The sequence below is a fragment of the Bacidia gigantensis genome (genome assembly GCF_019456465.1).
Source record: "Bacidia gigantensis strain McMullin 20006 chromosome Unknown contig_134, whole genome shotgun sequence".
In the NCBI taxonomy this organism is placed as follows: domain Eukaryota; kingdom Fungi; phylum Ascomycota; class Lecanoromycetes; order Lecanorales; family Ramalinaceae; genus Bacidia; species Bacidia gigantensis.
Genome location: NW_025408593.1, coordinates 552,065 through 572,603, shown reverse-complemented (window position 1 = coordinate 572,603; position 20,539 = coordinate 552,065). Strand labels below are relative to the sequence as shown.

Sequence of the window (20,539 nt, the reverse complement as noted above, 5' to 3'; positions counted from 1 at the left end):
TAACAGAGCTGCCCACTCTCTTGCATCTGAGCTTGCATAAGCTAAGTAAGTTAATCACCACTAGAGAGCCGAAACGGAAAAGGCGATAGCGGCGGAGGGTGGGGACTTTGCTAGTCTGTCGGCGATCAGCCAGTTAAAGAAAGGCAGCTAATTTTGGTCAGATTGAATAGCGCTTAAACGGGGTGTTGCATCACGTACCATCCCTGAAGCACATCAGACAGGTCAATCGGTAGCGTCAACGTCTTCCTGCAAGCCACTGCGCTATCACATCTCCTCTGCGTCGATTGGAGGGACTCGAGCTGTCCCGCTGCTTCCCCGTAGTCCTCTGCAGGAACTAGATCAACCCCAACCAGAGCTCTGCTGCAGCTGCTCTGACGTTTTGAGCAGGCTCGCAGCTTCCCGTTTCGAAACAGAAAATCCTTCAGGTTGTGGCGAGGGGAACAGCTGAGCCGGAGTCACAGGGGAGGGCATGTGATATTGAGCCAACTGGCAAATTCATGGAAGTGACATTGCCCTTGCTCCTCATTCCTCATTCCAATCTCGCGATTTGTTCGCTTGGGAGATAAAGGCGAGCTGTGATGGGATAGCTTGTTGCTGCTCGAGGGGACGACGTCAACGACTGGAGCAGAGGCTCGCGTCACCTGCAAGGCTAATGATGAGCTATACCGTCCCAAGCCTAGAGGATGAGAGCAAGTCAGGTAGCGTATCGTGCCGCTCCTTTAGTGTCCCACCGGGCGCTTGCATTTGCGCAAAACAGAAGGTGGAGAGGAGGAAGCTCCGAGTATGGCACAATTAAGTCATTTCTCTGATCCTGATCGGCTCATTTAATGACGATATCAGGGTCCCAGCTACAGATATGATGAGCAAAATGGCGCATTCTAAGAATAGTTAATGAGGGGCAGCAACGGGCTTGGACGGTAAAGGACAACAATTTGCGATGACTTACTTTGTAGTCCGATCTCTCGCATCTATCATCATGAAGAGAAGCTCAATCACATGCATGCGCGTCTTGCTTCGAGTTCACCGCATGCTTCATCGTCAATCTCCACCTCTCTGCTTTGGTCAGCACCTTCCTTCCTAGTGCTCAGCAACCCCTTTTCCACCTTCGTCTCTGCCATTGGATTGAGAAGTCCGTCAAACACGGCTCCGTCGTTGCCAAGGTCAATCTGAACACTACTCAGATGACCCTTCATCTGTCCTATGAGGGGGTCCAAGTTGGACGAAATGTGAAGCTCGTGATCAGCTTCCGCCATAGGGCGAGATGATCTCGGATAGCCTCCGAGCCATTTGACAATAGGGTTCCCAATTTGACCGGTCTCAACAATGAGCTATGATGGGGTACTGAGCAGGAATTGCTCGTGACTCTGCCTTTGCTTAACTTGCGAGCCGTTGGTCTGGTAGATGCCTCAGTGTGCTCCAATCATCTAAGTCAGGTGACCGGCTCTCAAATGTGGAAGACATTGCAGTGAAGGCCAATAATTGCCCGTACACTGGTGCTCAGGAATCTACGAACATCCCTGTGATCCAGTTTGAGCGATGTGATATGCAGACTAGCTGTGAATTGTAGTATGGCTTGCATTGCAGATTGTAGTATGGTTTGCATTGCAGAATGCTGCAAGGAAGGCAGAATAGAGATGTGGGTTCGGTCTGCGCCATCACCGTTTCGGCACACATTAGTTGAACATCAATGCCAGCTGCGTCAATGGCTTCTTCATGTTTTTCATTAGACTATCACACAGGCGCGTCACTGCTGGTTGCTCAGGCATCACAAAAAGGATGATACTGGCCTGAGAGACAACATATGTCATGCCTTGAACTGTCAACGTTAGGGATGATAGCTGTGCCGTTGCGCGCCGATCCAATGCTGACGAGCATGAGAGCATCATACCCACTATTTCTGGAACATTTAGCAAGACTTGCAAGACTTGGAGGATTTACGCTTTCCACTCAAGCGCTTTCGACTGCATCATCGGTACGTATCCCCGCCCGATTGGTGGCTGCTATTCAGTAGTTGCAGTGCAAGCGTACACGCTTATGCAGCTCACTTCACACCATTCTTGATCGCACTCACGAATGGTCGAATAGCAGGCGTCTTCACTATGGCTTCGATGGCCCTTCGATCGTCCAAGCACGCCAACTGCGTAAGTGTTGAAGAAGAAACACGAAGCTAGTGATGGCGAAACCGCACTGAGCCAGGACTCTCCCACGAGTATATCACACCTAAGCGCCCACACACCCAGAGGGTTCTGCTGTTTCTTCTGTTTTTCCTCTCTTCCTACAGCAATTGTTACACATAGAGATACTGTCCGCAAGGACTCTGTGAGCGTAAAAGTATTGATTATCAGCTGCATGTTCCTTTAACGTATATCTAACTGGATTGACTCCAGTAATGGTAAGAATCCATCGCGTATGCACGTATGATGTTGTAATCAGCTAATCTCAAAAGCCTCGCATGCCGATGATTTCAGGCTGCAGCGCGGTCGAGATGTCGCAGAAGAAGCAAGCCAATTCCATGGTCGCAGACATTGCGACCTCACAGTCCGTGTCAGCGGAGAGCGACGTGGACACCGAATTTGAAGATGCAAGCGACTTTGATGACTACCAAGGTCGTCGAAGCGAAGAATCGGTGCGCATACTCTGTACTGTATTATCAACCCAAGACTAAAGAAGCATTCAGTTCGGTAACACGACCATCTCCACATTTGATGAACTACGGACCCCTGCATCAAACGACTTCAAAGGGTTCAACTTTTGCTTGCCTACAGACTCTTTAGAATCTGGGGCCTCGAAAACCATCCAAGGACCAGTGGGTCCTCATCTGTTCCGGCACTCTCAAGAATCCACGCCAGCGGAGGAAATTTACTTGGAGTGGTCTCCCATTGTCAAGTCCCCAACCGACAATGGTCATATATCGACCCCAAATCGTGTTAGCTTTGACTCTTGCCCGCCGGCCGAACTTCCACTGGAGCAGTGGACAACTCATCATGTCGCGGCGTGGATGAGAAATGCGGGATTTGAAGAGCACATTATCGAAAAGTTCAGAATGAATGATATCTCAGGCGGCCTCCTGAAACACTTAGAGTTCGGAGATCTTAAAGAGCTTGGGATCACATCGTTCGGTCAAAGACACTTGCTCTGGGACGAGATCCGGAACTTACGCGGTGGAGTCAGTGTACCTCCGACACCGGCCGACGAGTGCTTGTCGCCTTCACCACCCATCGAGGAGGGCGCGCGCCACGTCAACAGGGATAATGAGTGCGCATTCCCGACAGCTCCAGAGGAAAGTAAGGCTCGAGAGCCAAAGCTGCACAGGAGGCGAGCAAGAAGAGCGTTAAGACCTGACGACATAATCTCCCCAGCTGAGTCTGCGTCAATAGTTGCTATCGAGCAATTATTGCCAGAACCTCACAAGTGCTCCAAAGGCGATGACTGTGCCAAGTACAGGAGATATAAGCGAAAGATGGAGAGAATTGCGAAAGAGTTCCCAATGGAACTCGAGCAGATTGAGGAGGCCAACGCTTCACCTTCCGAGATCACTGTCCAGCTTCCCTCGGAGGCAGACCCCTCGGTCGTCGGATCATCAGACGTCCTTGGAGGTCGTCGCCCCGCTCTTCGATTGGATCCTGATCTCCTCCGGACCGTTCAGAACAGAGATCCTCAAGAGAATGTTCGACAATTTCTCACATTCCAACATATGGCGGGCTCACCGCCCGAACCTTCGACACCGCCTTATGAGATGTTTCCTCCGCTTTCACCACCAGAGAATACTCAAGCACCTCACACCAATCTCAGGAGCCTACCCAAACTTCAGATCCCAGATCAAGCCAGTCCTTCGACCGCACAGGATCCAGATCGGACGATAATTCAGCAACACCGTAGCCCCATCACAGCCATTGAGCACAACGGACAAGACATTTATCGCTTCGCCAGCCCTGCATCAGCAATGGATGTACCATTGACTGCGATTCCTCTGGGCCCAATCGAACGTGATTTCTCAAATTCTGTGCCACCAGACATGCGCTATGGTAGCCAGTCAATATCACGTTCTCATTCCAGAGCGGGCTACCGTGCTCAGCCCTTTGAGCCAATCGACCGCTCACAGAGCGCTGCTCCGCTTGAGCGCTCTGCTTCAAGTACTCAAAGACGCATGCATCCCGGTTTTGGTCTCCCAGTTGTCCAAGAAAGTCATCATCTATCACCAATAATTGATGCCGGCGACAAGACCCCAACACTCGCTGACGTCCAACATGCTGGTTGGATGAAGAAGCGCAAGACTAAGATGTTAAGGCATGAATGGCATGATAACCATTTCCGCCTTAAAGGTACTACGCTAGCCATGCATAGCGACAACAAGACCTTGGACGCTCTTGAGTACATTGATGTGGATGAGTATGCTGTTGCCTGTTCGTCAATAGCGAGCAATAAAGTCAACACAGCATTCAGAGCTTTAAAGCTGGGAGCAAGTAGCACCAAGAAGAAAGGTCCTGGCCCTGATGGCTCGGCGTTCACGTTTCAGCTGGTCCCTTCATCCGAGAAGAAGGGCATTCTTGGCGCTGCTACGGGCAAGACCCATCATTTCGCAGTTAAGAACCGCGACGACAGGATCGACTGGATGCGAGAACTGATGCTTGCAAAGGCATTGAAGGAGAAGGGCGCTGGCTGCGAAGTCACAGTCGCGTAATGGTCGGGTGGAACACGTAAACAACATGCTTTTGCATCGAGCCTTGATGGCAATGCAAATTTCCTTGGTTCGTTCTCAACGCAGTCACGAGTTTGGCCGGCATAGCGCATGGACCTAAAGGTTACTTATCATGTTTTCGGCTCGGATTGACCGACCTTCTCGTATCTTGGCTGGTCATTCATTTGTGTGTGGTACGATGTGAGCGACGTTACGATACCCCCTACTATCAACATCAGGTATATAGCTACTTATTCAAATGAAAATAAACATAGCAATATTATGTGCATATCAAATTGCCCTAAGGTGTCAATATTCTAAGGGTCACGCGGTCTTGGTGACAATTATTCAAATGGCAGGCTTCGAAAGGGGCAGTGCCTTCCAGAATAACTTCAGAACAGGCAACATGTGCAAGGCCCCTTTCATCAAGGATACTTATTTAGAGAGGAGGCAGATTGTCTGGGGCATTTACCCCCAAAGAAACCCGATTAACTTAGGACTGTGTGCGGGGGTAGCTTTCTAAGGCAATGTTTGTACAAGAAATATTTCACTAAAAAGTAATTCCTCTGAAAGACCTTTCTCCAATCGCTAGTTCTTTTGAGAGGACTTATTCGAATGAATATTATCTTCAGAGACTGTTTCTTTTAAGAGATATTATAGAAGAAGGCAGAATTTCAAGAGCGCAAAAATTCTATAGGCAGCTCACCTTGATGGCAGACCTAGAGAAGGGCGATTTTCAAATTGGGAGTATTTCAAAAGTCAAATCTGTCTCGAGGCAGGTCTCAAGAGTCAAGCTCACTCAGCGATAGCTTTCGGGCAGGCAGCTTTTTCAGAAGCAACTCTTTTACACGGCAGCTTAGGAACACGGAAAGGGTTTATGCGGTGGCTTTCTATCGAGCGATATCCCTGATTGTCATTTTCTCAGACTGCTGCAATTAATTATACTACTGAAAATTCATATAGGCTTCTTGCCCGACATATTTACCGTAATTAAAAGGAAAACCATACCACTCCGAGGAGTTCCACAACTCCCCTCTGCCTCGAGGCGCACGCTAAACCCGAATGGAAGGCCCAATGTTTGTCGTCGAAAGTCGCGGGCCGTGCCAGGCGGTCCTCCACTCATAGAGACTGAGGCATTGGCAGCGCAATTGCGCGATTCTATTACATACCGTGGCTTTAGGGGTGGTCTGAGCGCCTATGACTCCGAAAACGATGCGGAAATGTTGTTGCAGCCCGTCAGCCATGTACCCTCGGCGCTGAATGCAGTCTATTGCGGAGGGGGATGTGCAGCATGCACGGTTCTTGACAATCATGAAACAATTCGTGTGGCTAGGCAGTCAGCATTCAAAATATTTAGAAAGACGGTGTAAAATTTCCTCATAGCATTGTGAGTATCTAGGGTACCTTAGGTCATCACTTGGCATAATCGTACACTGGGCGTGGAGTCATTATCACGGGGAAATCGGCGCCGTAGGACTAGGCATAATCGACCGCGCTTGGCCGACTTCCTCTTGTCATCATAGAGTCCCGAGTCCTGCATTGACACCTGTCGTGCCATGTGGTATCCAGGCTTGGTACCATTCGGAGTTGTCATGGTCCTGCATTCAGCTCCTGAACATGTGGGCGGTCTCCGTTGTCCTCCCACGTTGCGCGGATGATTACAAATCCGATGGTGGGTGGCTGAGCTCATGGAACTATGCACATGCAGCGCCTTTGTTCTGCTTACATGTTAGTGTGAGATAGTAGAGACATGATGCAAGCGTCCGGCGTCTGCCTGGCAACGTTCTTGCACTGTCGACGGACTGGGCTTGTGTATCAGCCTTCGTTATTCGAGGAGTGAGCGTTTGCTCTAGCGTCGAACAATTGCGCACTCAGCGGCCGTATTTGGACGTGTATCGCTGTGCCTGGAATGACAGCGATACCTTGTGTCTCACGTAGGTTCCTGTGTGTATGGATCGTCCTTGGTAGTTTGGGTGGGACCTTGATCGTTTCGCACAGGGGTTGCGTCGTTCTCTTTGTGAAGCGACGAGGTTTCGATAATGCTAGCTTCCTTTGAATCTTGCTCTACTGGGCTGGAGGGACTACTTAGACCCCTCTCAGAAGCTAGCCTCTGCGCTGCAGTTCTCCTCTGCTGCAATTGACCCTCCTCTGCTTTCTGCATGTCCTCTTCTTCACGCTTCAAATCTGCCAGGGTAGGTATATCCTCATTGGTCGGAGAATGCATAGTTGTGAGTCTCTCACTTGAAGCCGAAGCTGCTCTGACGCCCTGTTTGGAAACGCCTGTATCCCCCGATGCGCTTGTCTTGATCGAATTTCTTGAATCGGCTGGTTTCTTCTTGCTGCTTCGTTCGTCGGAAGTAGCGCCCGTACTACGCCTGCCAAGTCTCAATGCAAACTCGTCATCAATCTCTCGTGCATCGCCTTCATCGTCACTAGGGAAGATGTCTCCTCTTGAGCTCAGCGATGTATTTGTCTCCCTGGAACCAACAGTTGCACTACGGTTCCTCGCGTGCTTGCCTCTTGATGTTCCTCCATCATCATTATCCTCTTCTTCAGCCATCAACGGTTCCGCCTCTCGACCCTTCTTCCCAACGTTTACCTGCAGGTTCGCCGGATTGGGCCTGTACCTGGTTCCCCGTCCACCAATCCTCCAAGGCAGGCGCTCGAGAAAGCCGAAAATACTGGACTGCGGCAACAGTGTAGGGTCATCGGCCATCGTATCTTTAGCGCCAACACTTTTCCTTCGAGCTCCCCGCGTTCCGTAGCCATAGCTCATTCCCGCACGTCGACCGGGCTGCTGAGGATCACTGCCGTTCAGCAGCGCATCTAATTCGTCATTACCCCACTCTTCCTCATCCTCGTCCCAGTCATCGTAAAAGTCGAAGGCGGCACGCTCTCTCCCTCTTTTAAGATACCTAGGCTGTCGGTGTCTTCGTGCATCGTCTCGCACGGTGAAGCACGGTTGACACGAAGCTTCTAGGCAAGTCTGGCATGAGAGCCAACAGGGTTGGAGAGAACTCAAGCAAGGCTGGATATATGAGTCGGAGAGAGTGAATAGAGATGCTTGGGTCTTTTGGTTGGCATTTTCGATGTTCTCGGAGATTTGATTGAGGGTTTGGCGGATTCTTGGATCCGTGGTAAGGCGCATGATTACTGCGATCGAATGAGAGGATCCTGGTTTCGAGGGTTAATAGCTGATTGTTGAACGCTGATTCGTAGACTGTGGAATCATGTCACTGTTACGCATCGTCTTTCCGGTGTATACACCCTGTGAGAAGTTTACCGTGTGAATGGGCGCACGAGAGGTCGAGTGGTTTCTCACGATAATCCGCAGCCGCAAAAGTCAGCCCTACGAGCTTGACTCGGGAGTAGGCGCGCCAAAAAGTCATCGTGCTCCACCTCCCTCTCTCAACTCCGATGCAGTGGAGAACAATTCAATACTTTGAGCATCTGCACCGCAAAGTACATTATTAACCAATGATTCGCCAACGTAGAGGACTACTCAAGGCTGACAATTGTTGCCAAGGAAGCAATGGTACACTATATTCGCTTCCTCAAGTTGCCCCGTTTTGAAGTGACCAAAACAAGAACCACCATAAAAGCTCTCTTGACCGTCACAACTGATCTTGGCGATGATTTTCTCCATGCTGAGCTCCCCTTGTTTGCTACGCTGCTCATTGATGACCGTGCAATATGTGCTTGGAAACCCTTGCTTTGGCGGTCTGACATGCGAGCGCTGTCCGTTGAGCTGAAAGGTTTCCCGTCACCCACCACCGGGGTTACATTGACTCTACTTGTCAATGCTCAACCCTGTTTAGAAACAGATGCCGAGTCAATCGAAAATCCATCTGAGATTATGGCTGTACGGAGTGACGTTGAGGGCGGGCCAAAGATGGCAATTTCGGGCAAAGTTCAGCGACAGATTTGCACCAATATAGGAAATATATGCGTTTACGAAGAAGCCGGGGAGAGCATTGCACGCCATCTTTGGTGAGATCAGCAAGATATAACATCGAGTATTTCGAGCCGACTTGGATGTTCTGCTACCACTGACCCACAAGACTGACCTCTGTCATAGGGATGCTGCAATTGGGCTGATAGCATACTTGGGTAGACTTATCGGCAACGACAGCTCCAACGAGAAGGCGCATAGTTCATTACTGTCAGCTCGATTATCTGGTTCCAGGAAATGCGACCAATCGGTCGTCCGTATATTGGAATTGGGTGCAGGGTGTGGGCCTGTTGGAGTGTTTTTAGCCTCATTCTTACCCCAGTGTTGCTGCATCCTAACTGATCTTCCGGAAGCGATGGAGGTCTTAAAGTTGAATATCCATACCACAGTTCCAGCAGTGGGAAGCAGCCTAAGTCACACGACCCTCGATTGGGACAAGGATCTTCCGGCAGATATTCGACCCCAACGGTTTGATCTGCTCATAGTGTCAGATTGCACGTACAATTGCGACAGCGTGCCCGCATTAGCGAAGACTTTTGCGGCGGTCCTTGGTGGATCTCCAGAGGCTCTCATCGTCATAGCGATGAAGGTTCGCCACCAGAGTGAGATGGTCGTCTTCGAATTGATGGCCCGAAGTGGGCTGGTGCAGCTTGGACATGAATGCCTTTTCCTCCCCCACAAACACCAAGCAGGCATCGATGAAGGTTCACAATCCATTGATATATACGTCTACGCCGGGGAACGCTCTCGTGCTGCTGCGCATCACTCGCTCAACCCGACAGCTGGGTCCAGCGACAATGTCCCATTCCGGTGATTGCGGGGAAAGGTTCCAACTGTGGATTCGGTAAGCTTGAATTGGAGGATAACGGCTCATTGGTTCACGGCGAGCAACCGGACAACCAAGTCGATCAAACGGTAGACCCTTTCCAAAGGTCGAAACAACCTGCCAGAATTAGCACAGACAGCATCTCGATTTGACGACAGCGACGCTAAACAGCCGAGCCACGAATGCAAAACATTATGCAGGAACGGCGTACTGGCCTTGGGGAGGCTTTGCAAGGATTGTTAAGCAGGGAGGGAAGTACTAAGCAGCTGCCCTACACTACGTGTCAGGTACCAAAATAATCATTAATACTCTTCCAGATGGCCTCCCCCTCCCACCTCCCAAGCCCTAAGCCCCAAGCCCCCCAAGCCCGGAGCTGCCAGGGGCTACTGGTGCCTAGAGTTTCCCCCTAATCAGCCTAATCCGCCTGAATGCCAGACCGATTCTTTAGCATTTACACTTTGCGGCTTTGCTCATAGCGTCCTACTAGCCGACCGCCCAACCCGCCGTGCGCTGCCGAGGAAACGAACATGTGTGTCAGAGGTACAGCCAAAATTTGCACACACCAAAAAAACTGCTCAGATTGCTCACATTTCAGATTCGCTCTACCACGCACTCGTGCACACCATCTCCATCCAGCGCCTGCTCCAGATTGGTTCCCTGAATGTGCTCCTCCTCTTAGTGCCGCATCCCCATCTGACTTCATGACCCTTTCAAGAGCTTAATTACACGGTCTCCGTATCTACTTGTGATGTAAGTAACTGATTCACACGATTGACACACTCCCTCCCAACCTGGTTCGGTCCCCGTGTAATCATTCTTTTCTTGGTAAACACTGCATGGTCATCAACTAATCGTGGTGGTGACGATAGTCATCTCTCAGCATCTCACGGCTTCAGTGCTTCTTCACTGAAGTCGCACCACATCACTCAAAACGGCGCCACACCCCAGTCCACTATTTAGTCTTCAACATCCTGCCTCTTGTCTACACAGAGACATCTTCAACGACCTTCCACCCCCTGCAGACAACAACTATTCAACGCCTTCTCACTTCTTCCCTTTCTAAGACCAACATACTCCAGCAATCCCCCGCCCCAACTTCCCACCTGCCGCATAGCACAACACAGGGGATTCTTCCTCAGGACGGGGAAGGGTCAGTAAGGGCGCGTCAATCCCTATACTACATCGTCTTCAAGCCTCCATAACCCCCACTTCCGTTTTCCCACTTCCAACCCCACTATACAACGCGTGAATGGCCCGTCCTCAGATCACCACTAAGAAGTATGCATCGTCTGCAATCGACAAGGTCGATAACAAATTGCACGATCATGGCAGTGGCGATAGTCGCAATAGCCACGAGAAGTCATGGCAGCTGGCGATGAGGGTGATGACCAAGCGGATCGAGAAGATAGATGTCGACACTTGCGAGTGGGAGGAGGTGCTCCCTTTCATGGTAGGAGACGTTGGTGAAATCTATCGCCAACGCCAACGCTGGAAGATGATGCTACCAAGAGTCGAGGCACACTATGGTGAGCATGCTCGGATGCCACTGCATTCGGAACGAAGCTAATGAGTGCAGCTGTCAAATGTAACCCTGAGCCGACAGTGATTCGCCTTCTCGCCAGAATGAATTCAAGCTTTGATTGTGCATCGATTCCAGAGGTCGAAGCAGTGCTCGAGCACGGTGTCGATCCCTCTAAAATCATATTAGCTCACCCTCGGGCATCTGTGCGACAAAAGGTTGCCGCGATCAACCACGGTGTACGGCAAATGACGGTCGACACAAAACAACAGCTCCACGACGCCAAGAAGTACTTCCCAACCGCGAAGCTTCTCATCAGACTCGCTCCCGATGATTCAAAGAGCAAATGTCGTCTGAGTGCGAAATTTGGCTGTTCATTTGACAAAGCCAAGGAATTGCTACATGTGGCCAAACATGAAGGACTGGACGTTGTCGGAATTGCTTTCCATATAGGCTCTGATGCCTCCGATACTCAAGCTCCGTTCAACGCGACTATGCTGGCACGAGACTTGATTAATTATGCGGAAGACTCTGGCTTGTACAGCTTCAGTGTGCTTGACGTCGGCGGCGGCTTTACAGATCATCTCTTTGAGCCCATGGCGGCATCACTCAAAGCAGCGCTCGAATTCATTCCTCAGAGCATCCGCGTCATTGCTGAACCTGGCCGTTTTATGGTCAGCTCCGCTTTCCGCCTTGCTTGTCAAGTCAACGATATTGATTACGAGGGAAACAACGAGGGGAACATCCCAATTCACATCAACGCGGGCGTTTATTCTGACCTCGCTAATGTCATTTCCGACCACCAAGTGCGGATTCCGAAATTGCTTTGCAAGCAGGATCCCTCTAGCGAATCCTTCCGATATCGAGTGTGGGGCCCAACATGCGACAATTTTGATGAAGTTGTCAAGTCCTGTTCATTGCCGAAGGTCAGCCAACATGACTGGCTCTACTTCGAGGAAATGGGAGCCTACACAATCCCATGCGCTACCGAGTTCAATGGAATCCGTCGAGCTGACATCATGTGGGTCTCAAGCGAGCGCGGTGCTTCGTCGCTGCTGGGATGGGATGCTGACATCTAAATTTTGCCGTCAAATGCTGTACAATATAATAGAGGAGCATGCTAGGAGTGCCAGAAGACTCGCTGCTCTGTGTAGGACAAAGGAAAAACAGTAATGATACTTGGCTGCAGCTTTGCCTGCTTGTGTATATGGGTGGCTTCCATGGTATTCACTATTCTGTTCTTGAAGCATACTTCCTGCGGTAGTATTGTTTCGGTGAGTCTCATTCAGAGACCGAAAAGCATGTCTTTTAGTATATAGAGCACACTCATTTGAATATTGCAATGTCTCCACAGCAGTTGTCTAGCACATTTGATCTCAACTCTAATGATTGTCCTTATGAACGGCGAGACCCCTCCGACTCATGCGTCTTGAGCCTGTTCCTATATTCATCGCAACTCCTTTTGATTCCTTCCTCGATACCCACTTTCGACTGGTACCCTAGCAGCCTCGTCGCTGTCTTCCCGCTCGCATACCTCACCGCACACGCATCCATCACACTCCCCCTACTAATCGTCGTCGTTCTCCCCGTCACCCACGTCACCGCCTCCGCCACCAACCCGACAACTTGCGCTAGGCCCAGCGGTATCTTCAACTCAAAAGGCGGGAAATGCTCGAAATTCTTCCACACCTCCAAACAAAAATCTCGAAAGGTAATTTTTTCTTCGTTCTGGATGAATATTGCCTCCCCCGCTGCCGTCTTCTCCTTAGACAGCAGGTTCTCCACAGCCAAGATGTGCGCGTCTGCGATGTTGGGCGCATATGACACATCCCACAGATTCTCCGCATCCCCCAATACATATGGGGTCTCATAATTAGCTATACAGGCATGGATGCTGGGAACGAGCTGATGATCCCCGGGTCCAAAGAGCACCGAGGGTCGTAACGCACATGTGGCGAAACCGGGCTTATTCGCATCCAAGACGAGTTTCTCAGCGATAGCTTTCGACTCGCCATAGATCAAAGAATTGGTGCTTGTGGGGTACGTCTCATTGATGTTGCGGTAGGAGTACTTGAAGTTATCAGTGACGGCTGTGCAAGATCCTGTCCAGACAAATGCGGAGACATTGTACGTCTGGGCGGCGGAGAGCATTGTGCGAGTGCCTTCGACATTGATGGCGAGAACAGTAGATTCCATTTCTCGGGAGAAGCGGTGGGCTAATGGTGGTACTATGCCTGCGGTGTGGATTATGGCGTGGGGACGGATGTGCTTGAGGGTTTTAGAGACATCGGAAGAAGATGTGACTGAGCCTTTAATGTAGGTTATGTTGGCGCGAGGAACATCGGGCTGATTGAGATCGAAGATGGTAATTTGCCATTTTGGATGCTTCTCCCGTAATGCTTCAACGATCAATCTGCCGACAAAGCCTGTGCCTCCGGTGACGAAGACACGAATTGGCATCGCTGTGAGACAAGTGCATTATACAAGGGAATGCGAAATCTTCGTGGCGTGAAAAAAGCACCACGCATGATAGTATTGACTTGGGGAAAAAAGACGTCGCTGGAAATGGAAGGCTTTGCTCGACATTACATCATGAGATCAACCACCGAAAACGTGCAGCGTGCAACAGCTTTAACGCAGGACCAATTCATTTACACGCACATACGGAAGACCACCTCATAGAATGGCAGTCAAGCCTGTCGAAGGCATCAAGACATTGAGTCAAAGAGGGGACATTTCACGCTCAGGAGTTGAAAATGTCTGTAATCACGTCAGGACGCAAGGGTCGCCCAATGGCGAATACGTCATCAGAGCGAAGGCTTGGATATTATTTGGCTTTCGCCTTCATGGCGTTGGTCTTATGTTTCCGTAACTTCACATCGTAGATCTAGCAGCAATTGAAAGAATGGCTTCAGGCAATGGGATGAGCGCATGCTGCCTCAGCGGTAAGCTTCACGAAGGGAAACCGGTCGGACGTGAGGAGCAGCTTGGTGGACTCTCCGTCTATGTCTCTGAGCCGAAAGGTGGCTCCAAAGCGAAGTCTTTGATCTTCATAACGGATGGTGCGTAAAGCTCACCAACGAACGTCCGTGATCTGAACATCAGGCACTCATGCTGTTGCAGTCTTCGGCTGGGAAACACCGAACGTCAGACTTTTAGCCGATGAATACGCCAAGGCAGGCTTCTATGTCTACGTGCCCGATTTCCTGGAAGGTGATAGCTTGGATATGAGTTTCCTAGACAACATTGCACCAAGTCTAAAGACGCAAGAAGGTCAGGGTGTGACTGACAAAGCCGCCAATACTGCCATCGTGGGGACGACATTAGCCACCTGGCTGCCAAAGCACACAGAAGGTAAGACGAAGCCAATGGTGGATGGTTTCGTCAACACCTTGCGTACAACGCCCGGAACCGACAAGCTCGGAGCCGTTGGCTTTTGCTGGGGTGCGAGATATGCCATATTGGAAGCCCATGGCCAAAGCACGGATGAGAATGGATCTGGCATTGGAGGTGTGGACGCTGTTGTGGGATACCACCCCAGCCTGGTGACCGTACCAGGGGATTTTGATCCTGTAAAGGTTCCGTTATCCCTCGCTGTTGGTACAAAGGACAGCGTACTGGATAACGACACAGTCGGGAAGATTCAGGATTTGTTGACGAAAAAGGCTGATGTGCCGAATGAAGTTCGAGTGAGCATTGCTGCTTCCATAATGTTCATTTGATGGTGCAATTGACATTGATGAAGGTTTACGAAGATCAAGTCCATGGCTTTGCTTTACGAGGAGACTGGTCTAGCGACAAGGACAAGAAAGCCATGGACGACTCGATACAGCAAGGCGTTGAATGGCTTCAGAAGTATCTTTCATAGGAAGGATATTTATCGTGGGTCATTGTCGAGCATCCCCAAGATGTAAGCGGTTGAAAATTCCAATGGAACACCATGTCTTGATTTTAGTTCTTGCGATCAAATTCGACGGAAAGCATCTCCTCATTAATGCAAATGTCGTCCCAAGAATTTTTCTCAAGCAAAGCTACACTTTGAGGTTTTGCAATTTCAATTTTGATTACTTCCCTTGCAAAGCTCCATTTACTGCCCAGGAATACACAATACTTCTCACCATTATGGAAGATGTCTACGGAGTATTTAGTGACTACTAAACTCACTACGAATGAATATGCGACCTCCTTGCACCATCTTATCAGCAAATGGTCAAAGCCTGAGTCACAATTACCTGTTCCGTGCTTCAGTTTCATGCTTGTATCTCGCAAGAAGACTTTCCCATTATCTTAAGTGCCATTGATCCATCAATTGACAATGAAACTTGACTATACTGCCTCTAACCCATGAGGATATTGTTTTCGGAGAATATCTCAAGCAAACAACCCGAGCCTCAGTATGATAGTTTGGGTTGTTTTGTCTCGCCCTGAATCATTCAAGTCTAATCAAGCAAAAAGTTGGACAGTAGTTGAGACACGTTTCGACTCAACATATTGCACTGATTGAAAGTTCATACGCATACGAAATCTCTAATGTTGCGGGTCATCGAAAGGACGAGGCTTACCAACGGTCCGGCTTCTGTATCGAAATCACACAAGTCGGTTTTTGTTCCACGCAAAGGAATTCATGCTTTGGAGATTTGTTAAGGACGAATGGCCAGAAAACGGCTTCTGTGACCAGAGATTTACTCTGAAGATGTAATTGAGGTGAGGATGATCAGAATAATGGGAGGGAGAGTAGGCGGCGTCTTGATGAGGTTCCATAACGTTCTTGAAGTTTGACAGGGGCAGGATAGGCTCTGTGGTCGTTTCGAGTTTTTGTCAACCTTCTCCTAAATTGCTGCACACTGGATTCCGCTATGTAAAAATTGAATAAAGATTGAGAGTCAAGGTAACATGACAGCCGCAAGACAATCGTATGTATATTTCTAGATCTGCTCACTCACAACATCCTTAGACGTCGACAAATCTATTCTGAAGTTACATGTTCAATGCCTATCTGCGCATGAAACTGGCCATGCTCGGAAGACTAGTCCTCACCGGAGTCTTAGCTTGTTTTATTGCGGAGTTTCCTTCCACAACGCTCCAATCTATGCAATCCCACCATGCCTCTAAATATCTTCTCTTTGCTTCTCCGTCAACTCCATGATCATAGAGCCAGCAATGCTGCCATGTACAAACCCCGAGGCACACCTCAGCGGCATATATTCGTCCAGGCGGTACCTTGTTTGCGGGGCTTGCAGAATATTTCCCCATTACTCCGGCTGTAGATTGCCCTGGTATCATGTTCTCCGTGTTCATATCTACAGACTGCGCACGGGGATGCGCTTGCGGTATAGGAGATCCTGCGATATAAGTGCAGAGGAGGGTGAACCCCGGATCGTTGACGGGGTCATCGCCATTCGCTGACATGTAGCCTCGAGAGATGGGGTTGCGAATGAGCCAAACAAAACCAGGGCCGAACATACTGAGGGCGGTTGCGATGTATTGCTTTTTGAATGATTCAATAGAGGAGAATGCCGTCGAGAGACGGGCTTCTAGCTCTCGAGACATGGGTTGGGGAGTAGGTGACTAGTGGAACTTAGTAAAGGGTCGAATTTGACCTGAAGCACGGGGCACGAAGACGAACAAGGGCGTTGAAAAAGTGATGGCAGTTCCAAGCCATGGAGGCATGATTGAAAACAGCAGCTTGGTTAGGGTTCCGAGCATTGGAGATCAGGATGTCTCTCATTGCCTTATTCTCTGATGGGTGGCCTGACAGGTTGATCAGTCTCATGTAAATTGATCGCTGAGATGGATCCAGCGGTCATACCGACGGTCATCTCATTGATTCGGTTGACGAGGTGGCCCTGATACTGAGACCAAGCAATATTGAAGGCTGTAGGTGAAAAGGCTTTGCCGATCCCATTTTGGGTGAAAGACGCATCGTGAGTGAGCTGTGGCACGTAATGAAGACGCCGTTTCAAGCTTTTGGCATCATACAGCTGGCGGGCCTTTTCAAGATCGAATTAGCAGTCGAACTTCAGGGACGAGGTTCCTGCTGTCGAAACAAGCGGAGCGCAGGTGGGACGAACTCGAGGGATAGCGCGACATGATCGCAGAGGCGTCTGCTGCCGGATGAGGCCTGGCAGTATCATAGAAATGAGCGTATGATCATAGGAGGAGGCACCCAAATTCACTCGCTCTCATCAATCGACCGAAAGAAAATGAAAAAGGACGCTAATTCGACTTTAGCTTAGCGTCATATCCTCTCCGCTCCTCGCCGCCTCTCAACCTCCTCTCATATTTCCCAATCTTTCTTCATTCACAGCGCCCTCTTTGGAGTTTCATGTGACCTCTGGCAGGAAATCTCCTGCAGATTTGGACTATTGGACTATTGGCAGATGCCTCACAATGAAGGCGAAACACTTGCCATCCAGGTGGTCTTGCCCAATCGACCGCCCTCTGGGCGCGTAGCTCTATTCATGGAATCCCCGTGACGCCCAAGCAAATGGCTTCACCATTACCGCGCCGGCCTCGTGCTGATGGTCCTTTCTTCATGCTTGAGTGGTGTTTCTCATTATTGAAGATGCTATTCCTGTGCACTTGAGGCTCTCCTCATTGTTCACCCTTGTTCGTGCTTTGTACGCAGTCCAGTTTCCCTTCCATTGTTAGCACGTCTTTTTGTTCGACCTTTAAAGCTGGGTTTCGCTGTGCGACCTCGACACCGCTTTTTCCCCGCCTTTAATTCATAATCCTCATCCTGACATTCTAGATAACATTCTGGACATCTCTCTCCTCCACGACCGCATGGCCCTCTTAAAGCTATATACGGTTGGCCTGTTGCTCACAGTGATATCAAGTTCAATAGCCTTTGCTGGAGCAGATGCAGCGCATCTCTTTGGCCTTCTGCCCCGTGACGATTCCTCCTGCCTCAACGCGAATTACAAGAAATGTGGGGGGAACTTTCCAGGCAATTTTTGTTGCTCGACCGATTCAACTTGTCAAAGTGTTAATGGCGGTAAATCAGCTCTTTGCTGTCCTCAGGGAAGAAATTGTACAGTCATCGGTACGATCAGCTGCGAATTACAGCAGCAAAACGCGACGGCAAAACCTTTGAGCCAGCTTTTTACAACAGACCTTACCACACCTTTGCAGAAATGCGGTGACCTCTGCTGTCCCGGGGGAATGAAATGCCAGGGCACAGATCAATGCGTCATCGATGATTCGGTTCCTGCTTCCTCAAGTGCCGCACCATCGTCCACCTCAAGCTCTACAGCTGCACCTTCAGCTTCATCCGCTAAAGGAACTCCAAGTCCCTCATCGAAACCGAGCTCCTCAAAATCCGGTGCATCACCGACCAACACCGCCACAAATGCGAATGTTCTAGCAACGGCACATTGCAACCAGTTCGCGACACCTGGAGTCCTAGTGGGCTTCTTTTCCGGCCTTGCCGCCGGTATCATAACAACAATCCTTTGCATCTGTTGCATAGGCCGCACTCGCTCTGCTAAGCGAGATAGTGGAGATCTTTCGAGCGTACAAGCTTCAGTTTCGGACCCTATATACAATCAGAACGCAAATGCCTATCGAACAGACTTCCTACGGCATGGCGCCGGTCCTTCAAAGGCGGGTCATCGAATGTCTCGCGCATCTTCCAAAGTCAAGTCGTACTTTTCAAAGTCACCGACCGTAAAGAGTGGATCTTCGACTGCGAATTTGACGGGATCGAAAACCCCGAGAACACCAAAGACGCCTTCGTCGAAAAGAGAACCTAGTATGGAGAGTATCAGAATCTACAGTCCGCCAAATATGGGCTCGGATAGGCCTGGGACAAGCAATACCACATGGGCGGAGATGATGTCTCACGTAGGACTGAAAGAGAACGAACCATATATTGGAAGCCCAGGTAGAGTCGATCCAAGAAGTAGGCGACTGGGTGATGTATGAGATGTTTTTCTTACAGCTGATGTTTTGGAGCGTTCTGCGTATTTAATTCGAACAAACATTTCTATACAAACTCTATGCACCTTGCGCAGTACATCTTAAACAGTCATGTACCTCTAAATACTTTTCAACACAGATCATATGTCTTCGAAATTTAGGTCCTCATTCTACGAGTCGGGCGAGGCTTCAGAGAGTATTCGATATTACCCTTGCCCTGGCTGAGGACCATGCCCCTCGCCTAGCACTTCTTTTGCACGCTTTTCAAACGCTTCAATCATCATGCCTGCGACCTTCGGCGCTGCTGCTTGGCTTAATGCCCCATATACCGCACTTGCAAAGCGGACTTCGATGTGTAGGCTGACCTCTGTCCTCGGCACAGACTCGTTCGCTTCGGCACTGCCCTCCTGTGGAGAACCATCCGGCGGTAGCGGCTTGAACGGGAATTCCCGGAACGACCAGCGTGTGAGAATAGAATTGAATAGGGTCTGGCTGTTGCCTTCCCGTGTCCTTGCTGATTGCTCTTCGGTAGATTCAATGCTGTAGTGAGGGAGGGCGTCGTGGGATATTGTAGGCTCGGCGTCACCGGCGACGGCTTCGAGGGCTGTGTAGGGAAGACAGTAGACTCTGCTGGTGAAGGTCTCGTCGTATGGCCCATATCCGATTCGAAGATCTGCTGTACGGGGCCATTGTTTCTTTTGAGTCGGATCAGGCGATGAAAGGGATGTTATGTTTGAGGAGGTACAGAAGGGAATGAACGCTGGGTAGGAGGTGATGTCTGCTATTATGTTGAATATTTGATTGGCATGATATGGGAGGATTCGAGAGGCGGAAAGCGTTTGTAAGGGACTCAGAGGATTTGAGAATCCTCTCGTTTGAGCGGCTAAGATTTGATGTCGAATCGGTCTTCGGAGGTGAAAAACGGGCCGAATAGCTTGCGACCAAAGTATAGAAGTAGGGCGAAGGCAGACGAGAGTACTGGATGCTTGCATACCAATCTAATGCCTGACGGTGCAATGCAATTGATCGCTCTGGTAAAATTATTGAAGATGATTATGTCACTATACATCATCTTTCGCCGGGCAACGCCTGTGACGAAAACGGCTTTTCAGGACCACGGACCGGACAGTCTCAAATATGCGCAGTTATATTGAGTCGCGGGATGAGAACTATCTGCGGGATGGTGCACCCTGATAATTCCCGTTGTCATTATTCAACACCTTCAATGTTCAATAAATACTAGCAGCGACATTCGTAAACACAATATTTTCACAGTAGACCGAGTCGTGCTTGGACACAGATGCTGTCCCAGGTGCAATTTTGAACCTACCCAAACATCATTTTCCAAGACGGATTGTACCTGGATTTGACTACAACGTTGAAGACCGTGTTGCTGAAGATGCCGGAATGTAATCTCTGCTAGCTAGGCTTGGAGGTCTCCCGGCAATTTTCTTATCGTTCGTTCGAAGCTACCAAGCCTGCTATTCACCGCTATGTTTTCTACCTTCCTCGTTTGGATGATACAGGTGCTGGGAGCCGTGCCTTAGGGTGCCTGAGCTAGGACTGCTGACGTTGAAGCTCCCAGATCTCACCCCGCTTTATTCTTTGCTTATGAGATTGGCAACAGAGTGAGCTGCCGGCGAC

The 20,539-nt window shown here is 49.8% G+C and overlaps 8 protein-coding genes across 8 annotated transcripts; 4 read left to right on the top strand and 4 right to left on the bottom strand.

Annotated features, from left to right (window-relative positions):
* Nucleotides 1–2,485: 2,485 nt before the first annotated feature.
* On the top strand, nt 2,486–4,681 carry KY384_001930 (uncharacterized protein; the record flags this gene model as incomplete). Its single annotated transcript, XM_044810456.1, has 2 exons — nt 2,486–2,626; nt 2,678–4,681. The coding sequence occupies 2 exons, from the start codon at nt 2,486–2,488 to the stop codon at nt 4,679–4,681; spliced, it is 2,145 nt and encodes a 714-aa protein (XP_044672430.1).
* Nucleotides 4,682–6,608: 1,927 nt separating this feature from the next.
* Nucleotides 6,609–7,826, bottom strand: KY384_001929 (uncharacterized protein; the record flags this gene model as incomplete). Its single annotated transcript, XM_044810455.1, has 1 exon — nt 6,609–7,826. One exon carries the CDS (start codon nt 7,824–7,826, stop codon nt 6,609–6,611), a length of 1,218 nt encoding a protein of 405 aa, XP_044672429.1.
* A 2,879-nt stretch (nt 7,827–10,705) lies between these two features.
* On the top strand, nt 10,706–12,054 carry KY384_001928 (uncharacterized protein; the record flags this gene model as incomplete). The annotated part of the gene is made up of 2 exons (XM_044810454.1): nt 10,706–10,982; nt 11,033–12,054. 2 exons carry the CDS (start codon nt 10,706–10,708, stop codon nt 12,052–12,054), a joined length of 1,299 nt encoding a protein of 432 aa, XP_044672428.1.
* A 316-nt stretch (nt 12,055–12,370) lies between these two features.
* KY384_001927 (uncharacterized protein) lies at nt 12,371–13,435 on the bottom strand (the record flags this gene model as incomplete). The annotated part of the gene is made up of 1 exon (XM_044810453.1): nt 12,371–13,435. The coding sequence occupies one exon, from the start codon at nt 13,433–13,435 to the stop codon at nt 12,371–12,373; it is 1,065 nt and encodes a 354-aa protein (XP_044672427.1).
* Nucleotides 13,436–13,880: 445 nt separating this feature from the next.
* KY384_001926 (uncharacterized protein) lies at nt 13,881–14,843 on the top strand (the record flags this gene model as incomplete). The annotated part of the gene is made up of 3 exons (XM_044810452.1): nt 13,881–14,037; nt 14,081–14,664; nt 14,721–14,843. 3 exons carry the CDS (start codon nt 13,881–13,883, stop codon nt 14,841–14,843), a joined length of 864 nt encoding a protein of 287 aa, XP_044672426.1.
* Nucleotides 14,844–15,967: 1,124 nt separating this feature from the next.
* On the bottom strand, nt 15,968–16,525 carry KY384_001925 (uncharacterized protein; the record flags this gene model as incomplete). The annotated part of the gene is made up of 2 exons (XM_044810451.1): nt 15,968–16,062; nt 16,150–16,525. 2 exons carry the CDS (start codon nt 16,523–16,525, stop codon nt 15,968–15,970), a joined length of 471 nt encoding a protein of 156 aa, XP_044672425.1.
* Nucleotides 16,526–17,966: 1,441 nt separating this feature from the next.
* On the top strand, nt 17,967–18,901 carry KY384_001924 (uncharacterized protein; the record flags this gene model as incomplete). The annotated part of the gene is made up of 2 exons (XM_044810450.1): nt 17,967–18,020; nt 18,044–18,901. 2 exons carry the CDS (start codon nt 17,967–17,969, stop codon nt 18,899–18,901), a joined length of 912 nt encoding a protein of 303 aa, XP_044672424.1.
* Nucleotides 18,902–19,101: 200 nt separating this feature from the next.
* On the bottom strand, nt 19,102–19,887 carry KY384_001923 (uncharacterized protein; the record flags this gene model as incomplete). Its single annotated transcript, XM_044810449.1, has 1 exon — nt 19,102–19,887. One exon carries the CDS (start codon nt 19,885–19,887, stop codon nt 19,102–19,104), a length of 786 nt encoding a protein of 261 aa, XP_044672423.1.
* Nucleotides 19,888–20,539: the final 652 nt, after the last annotated feature.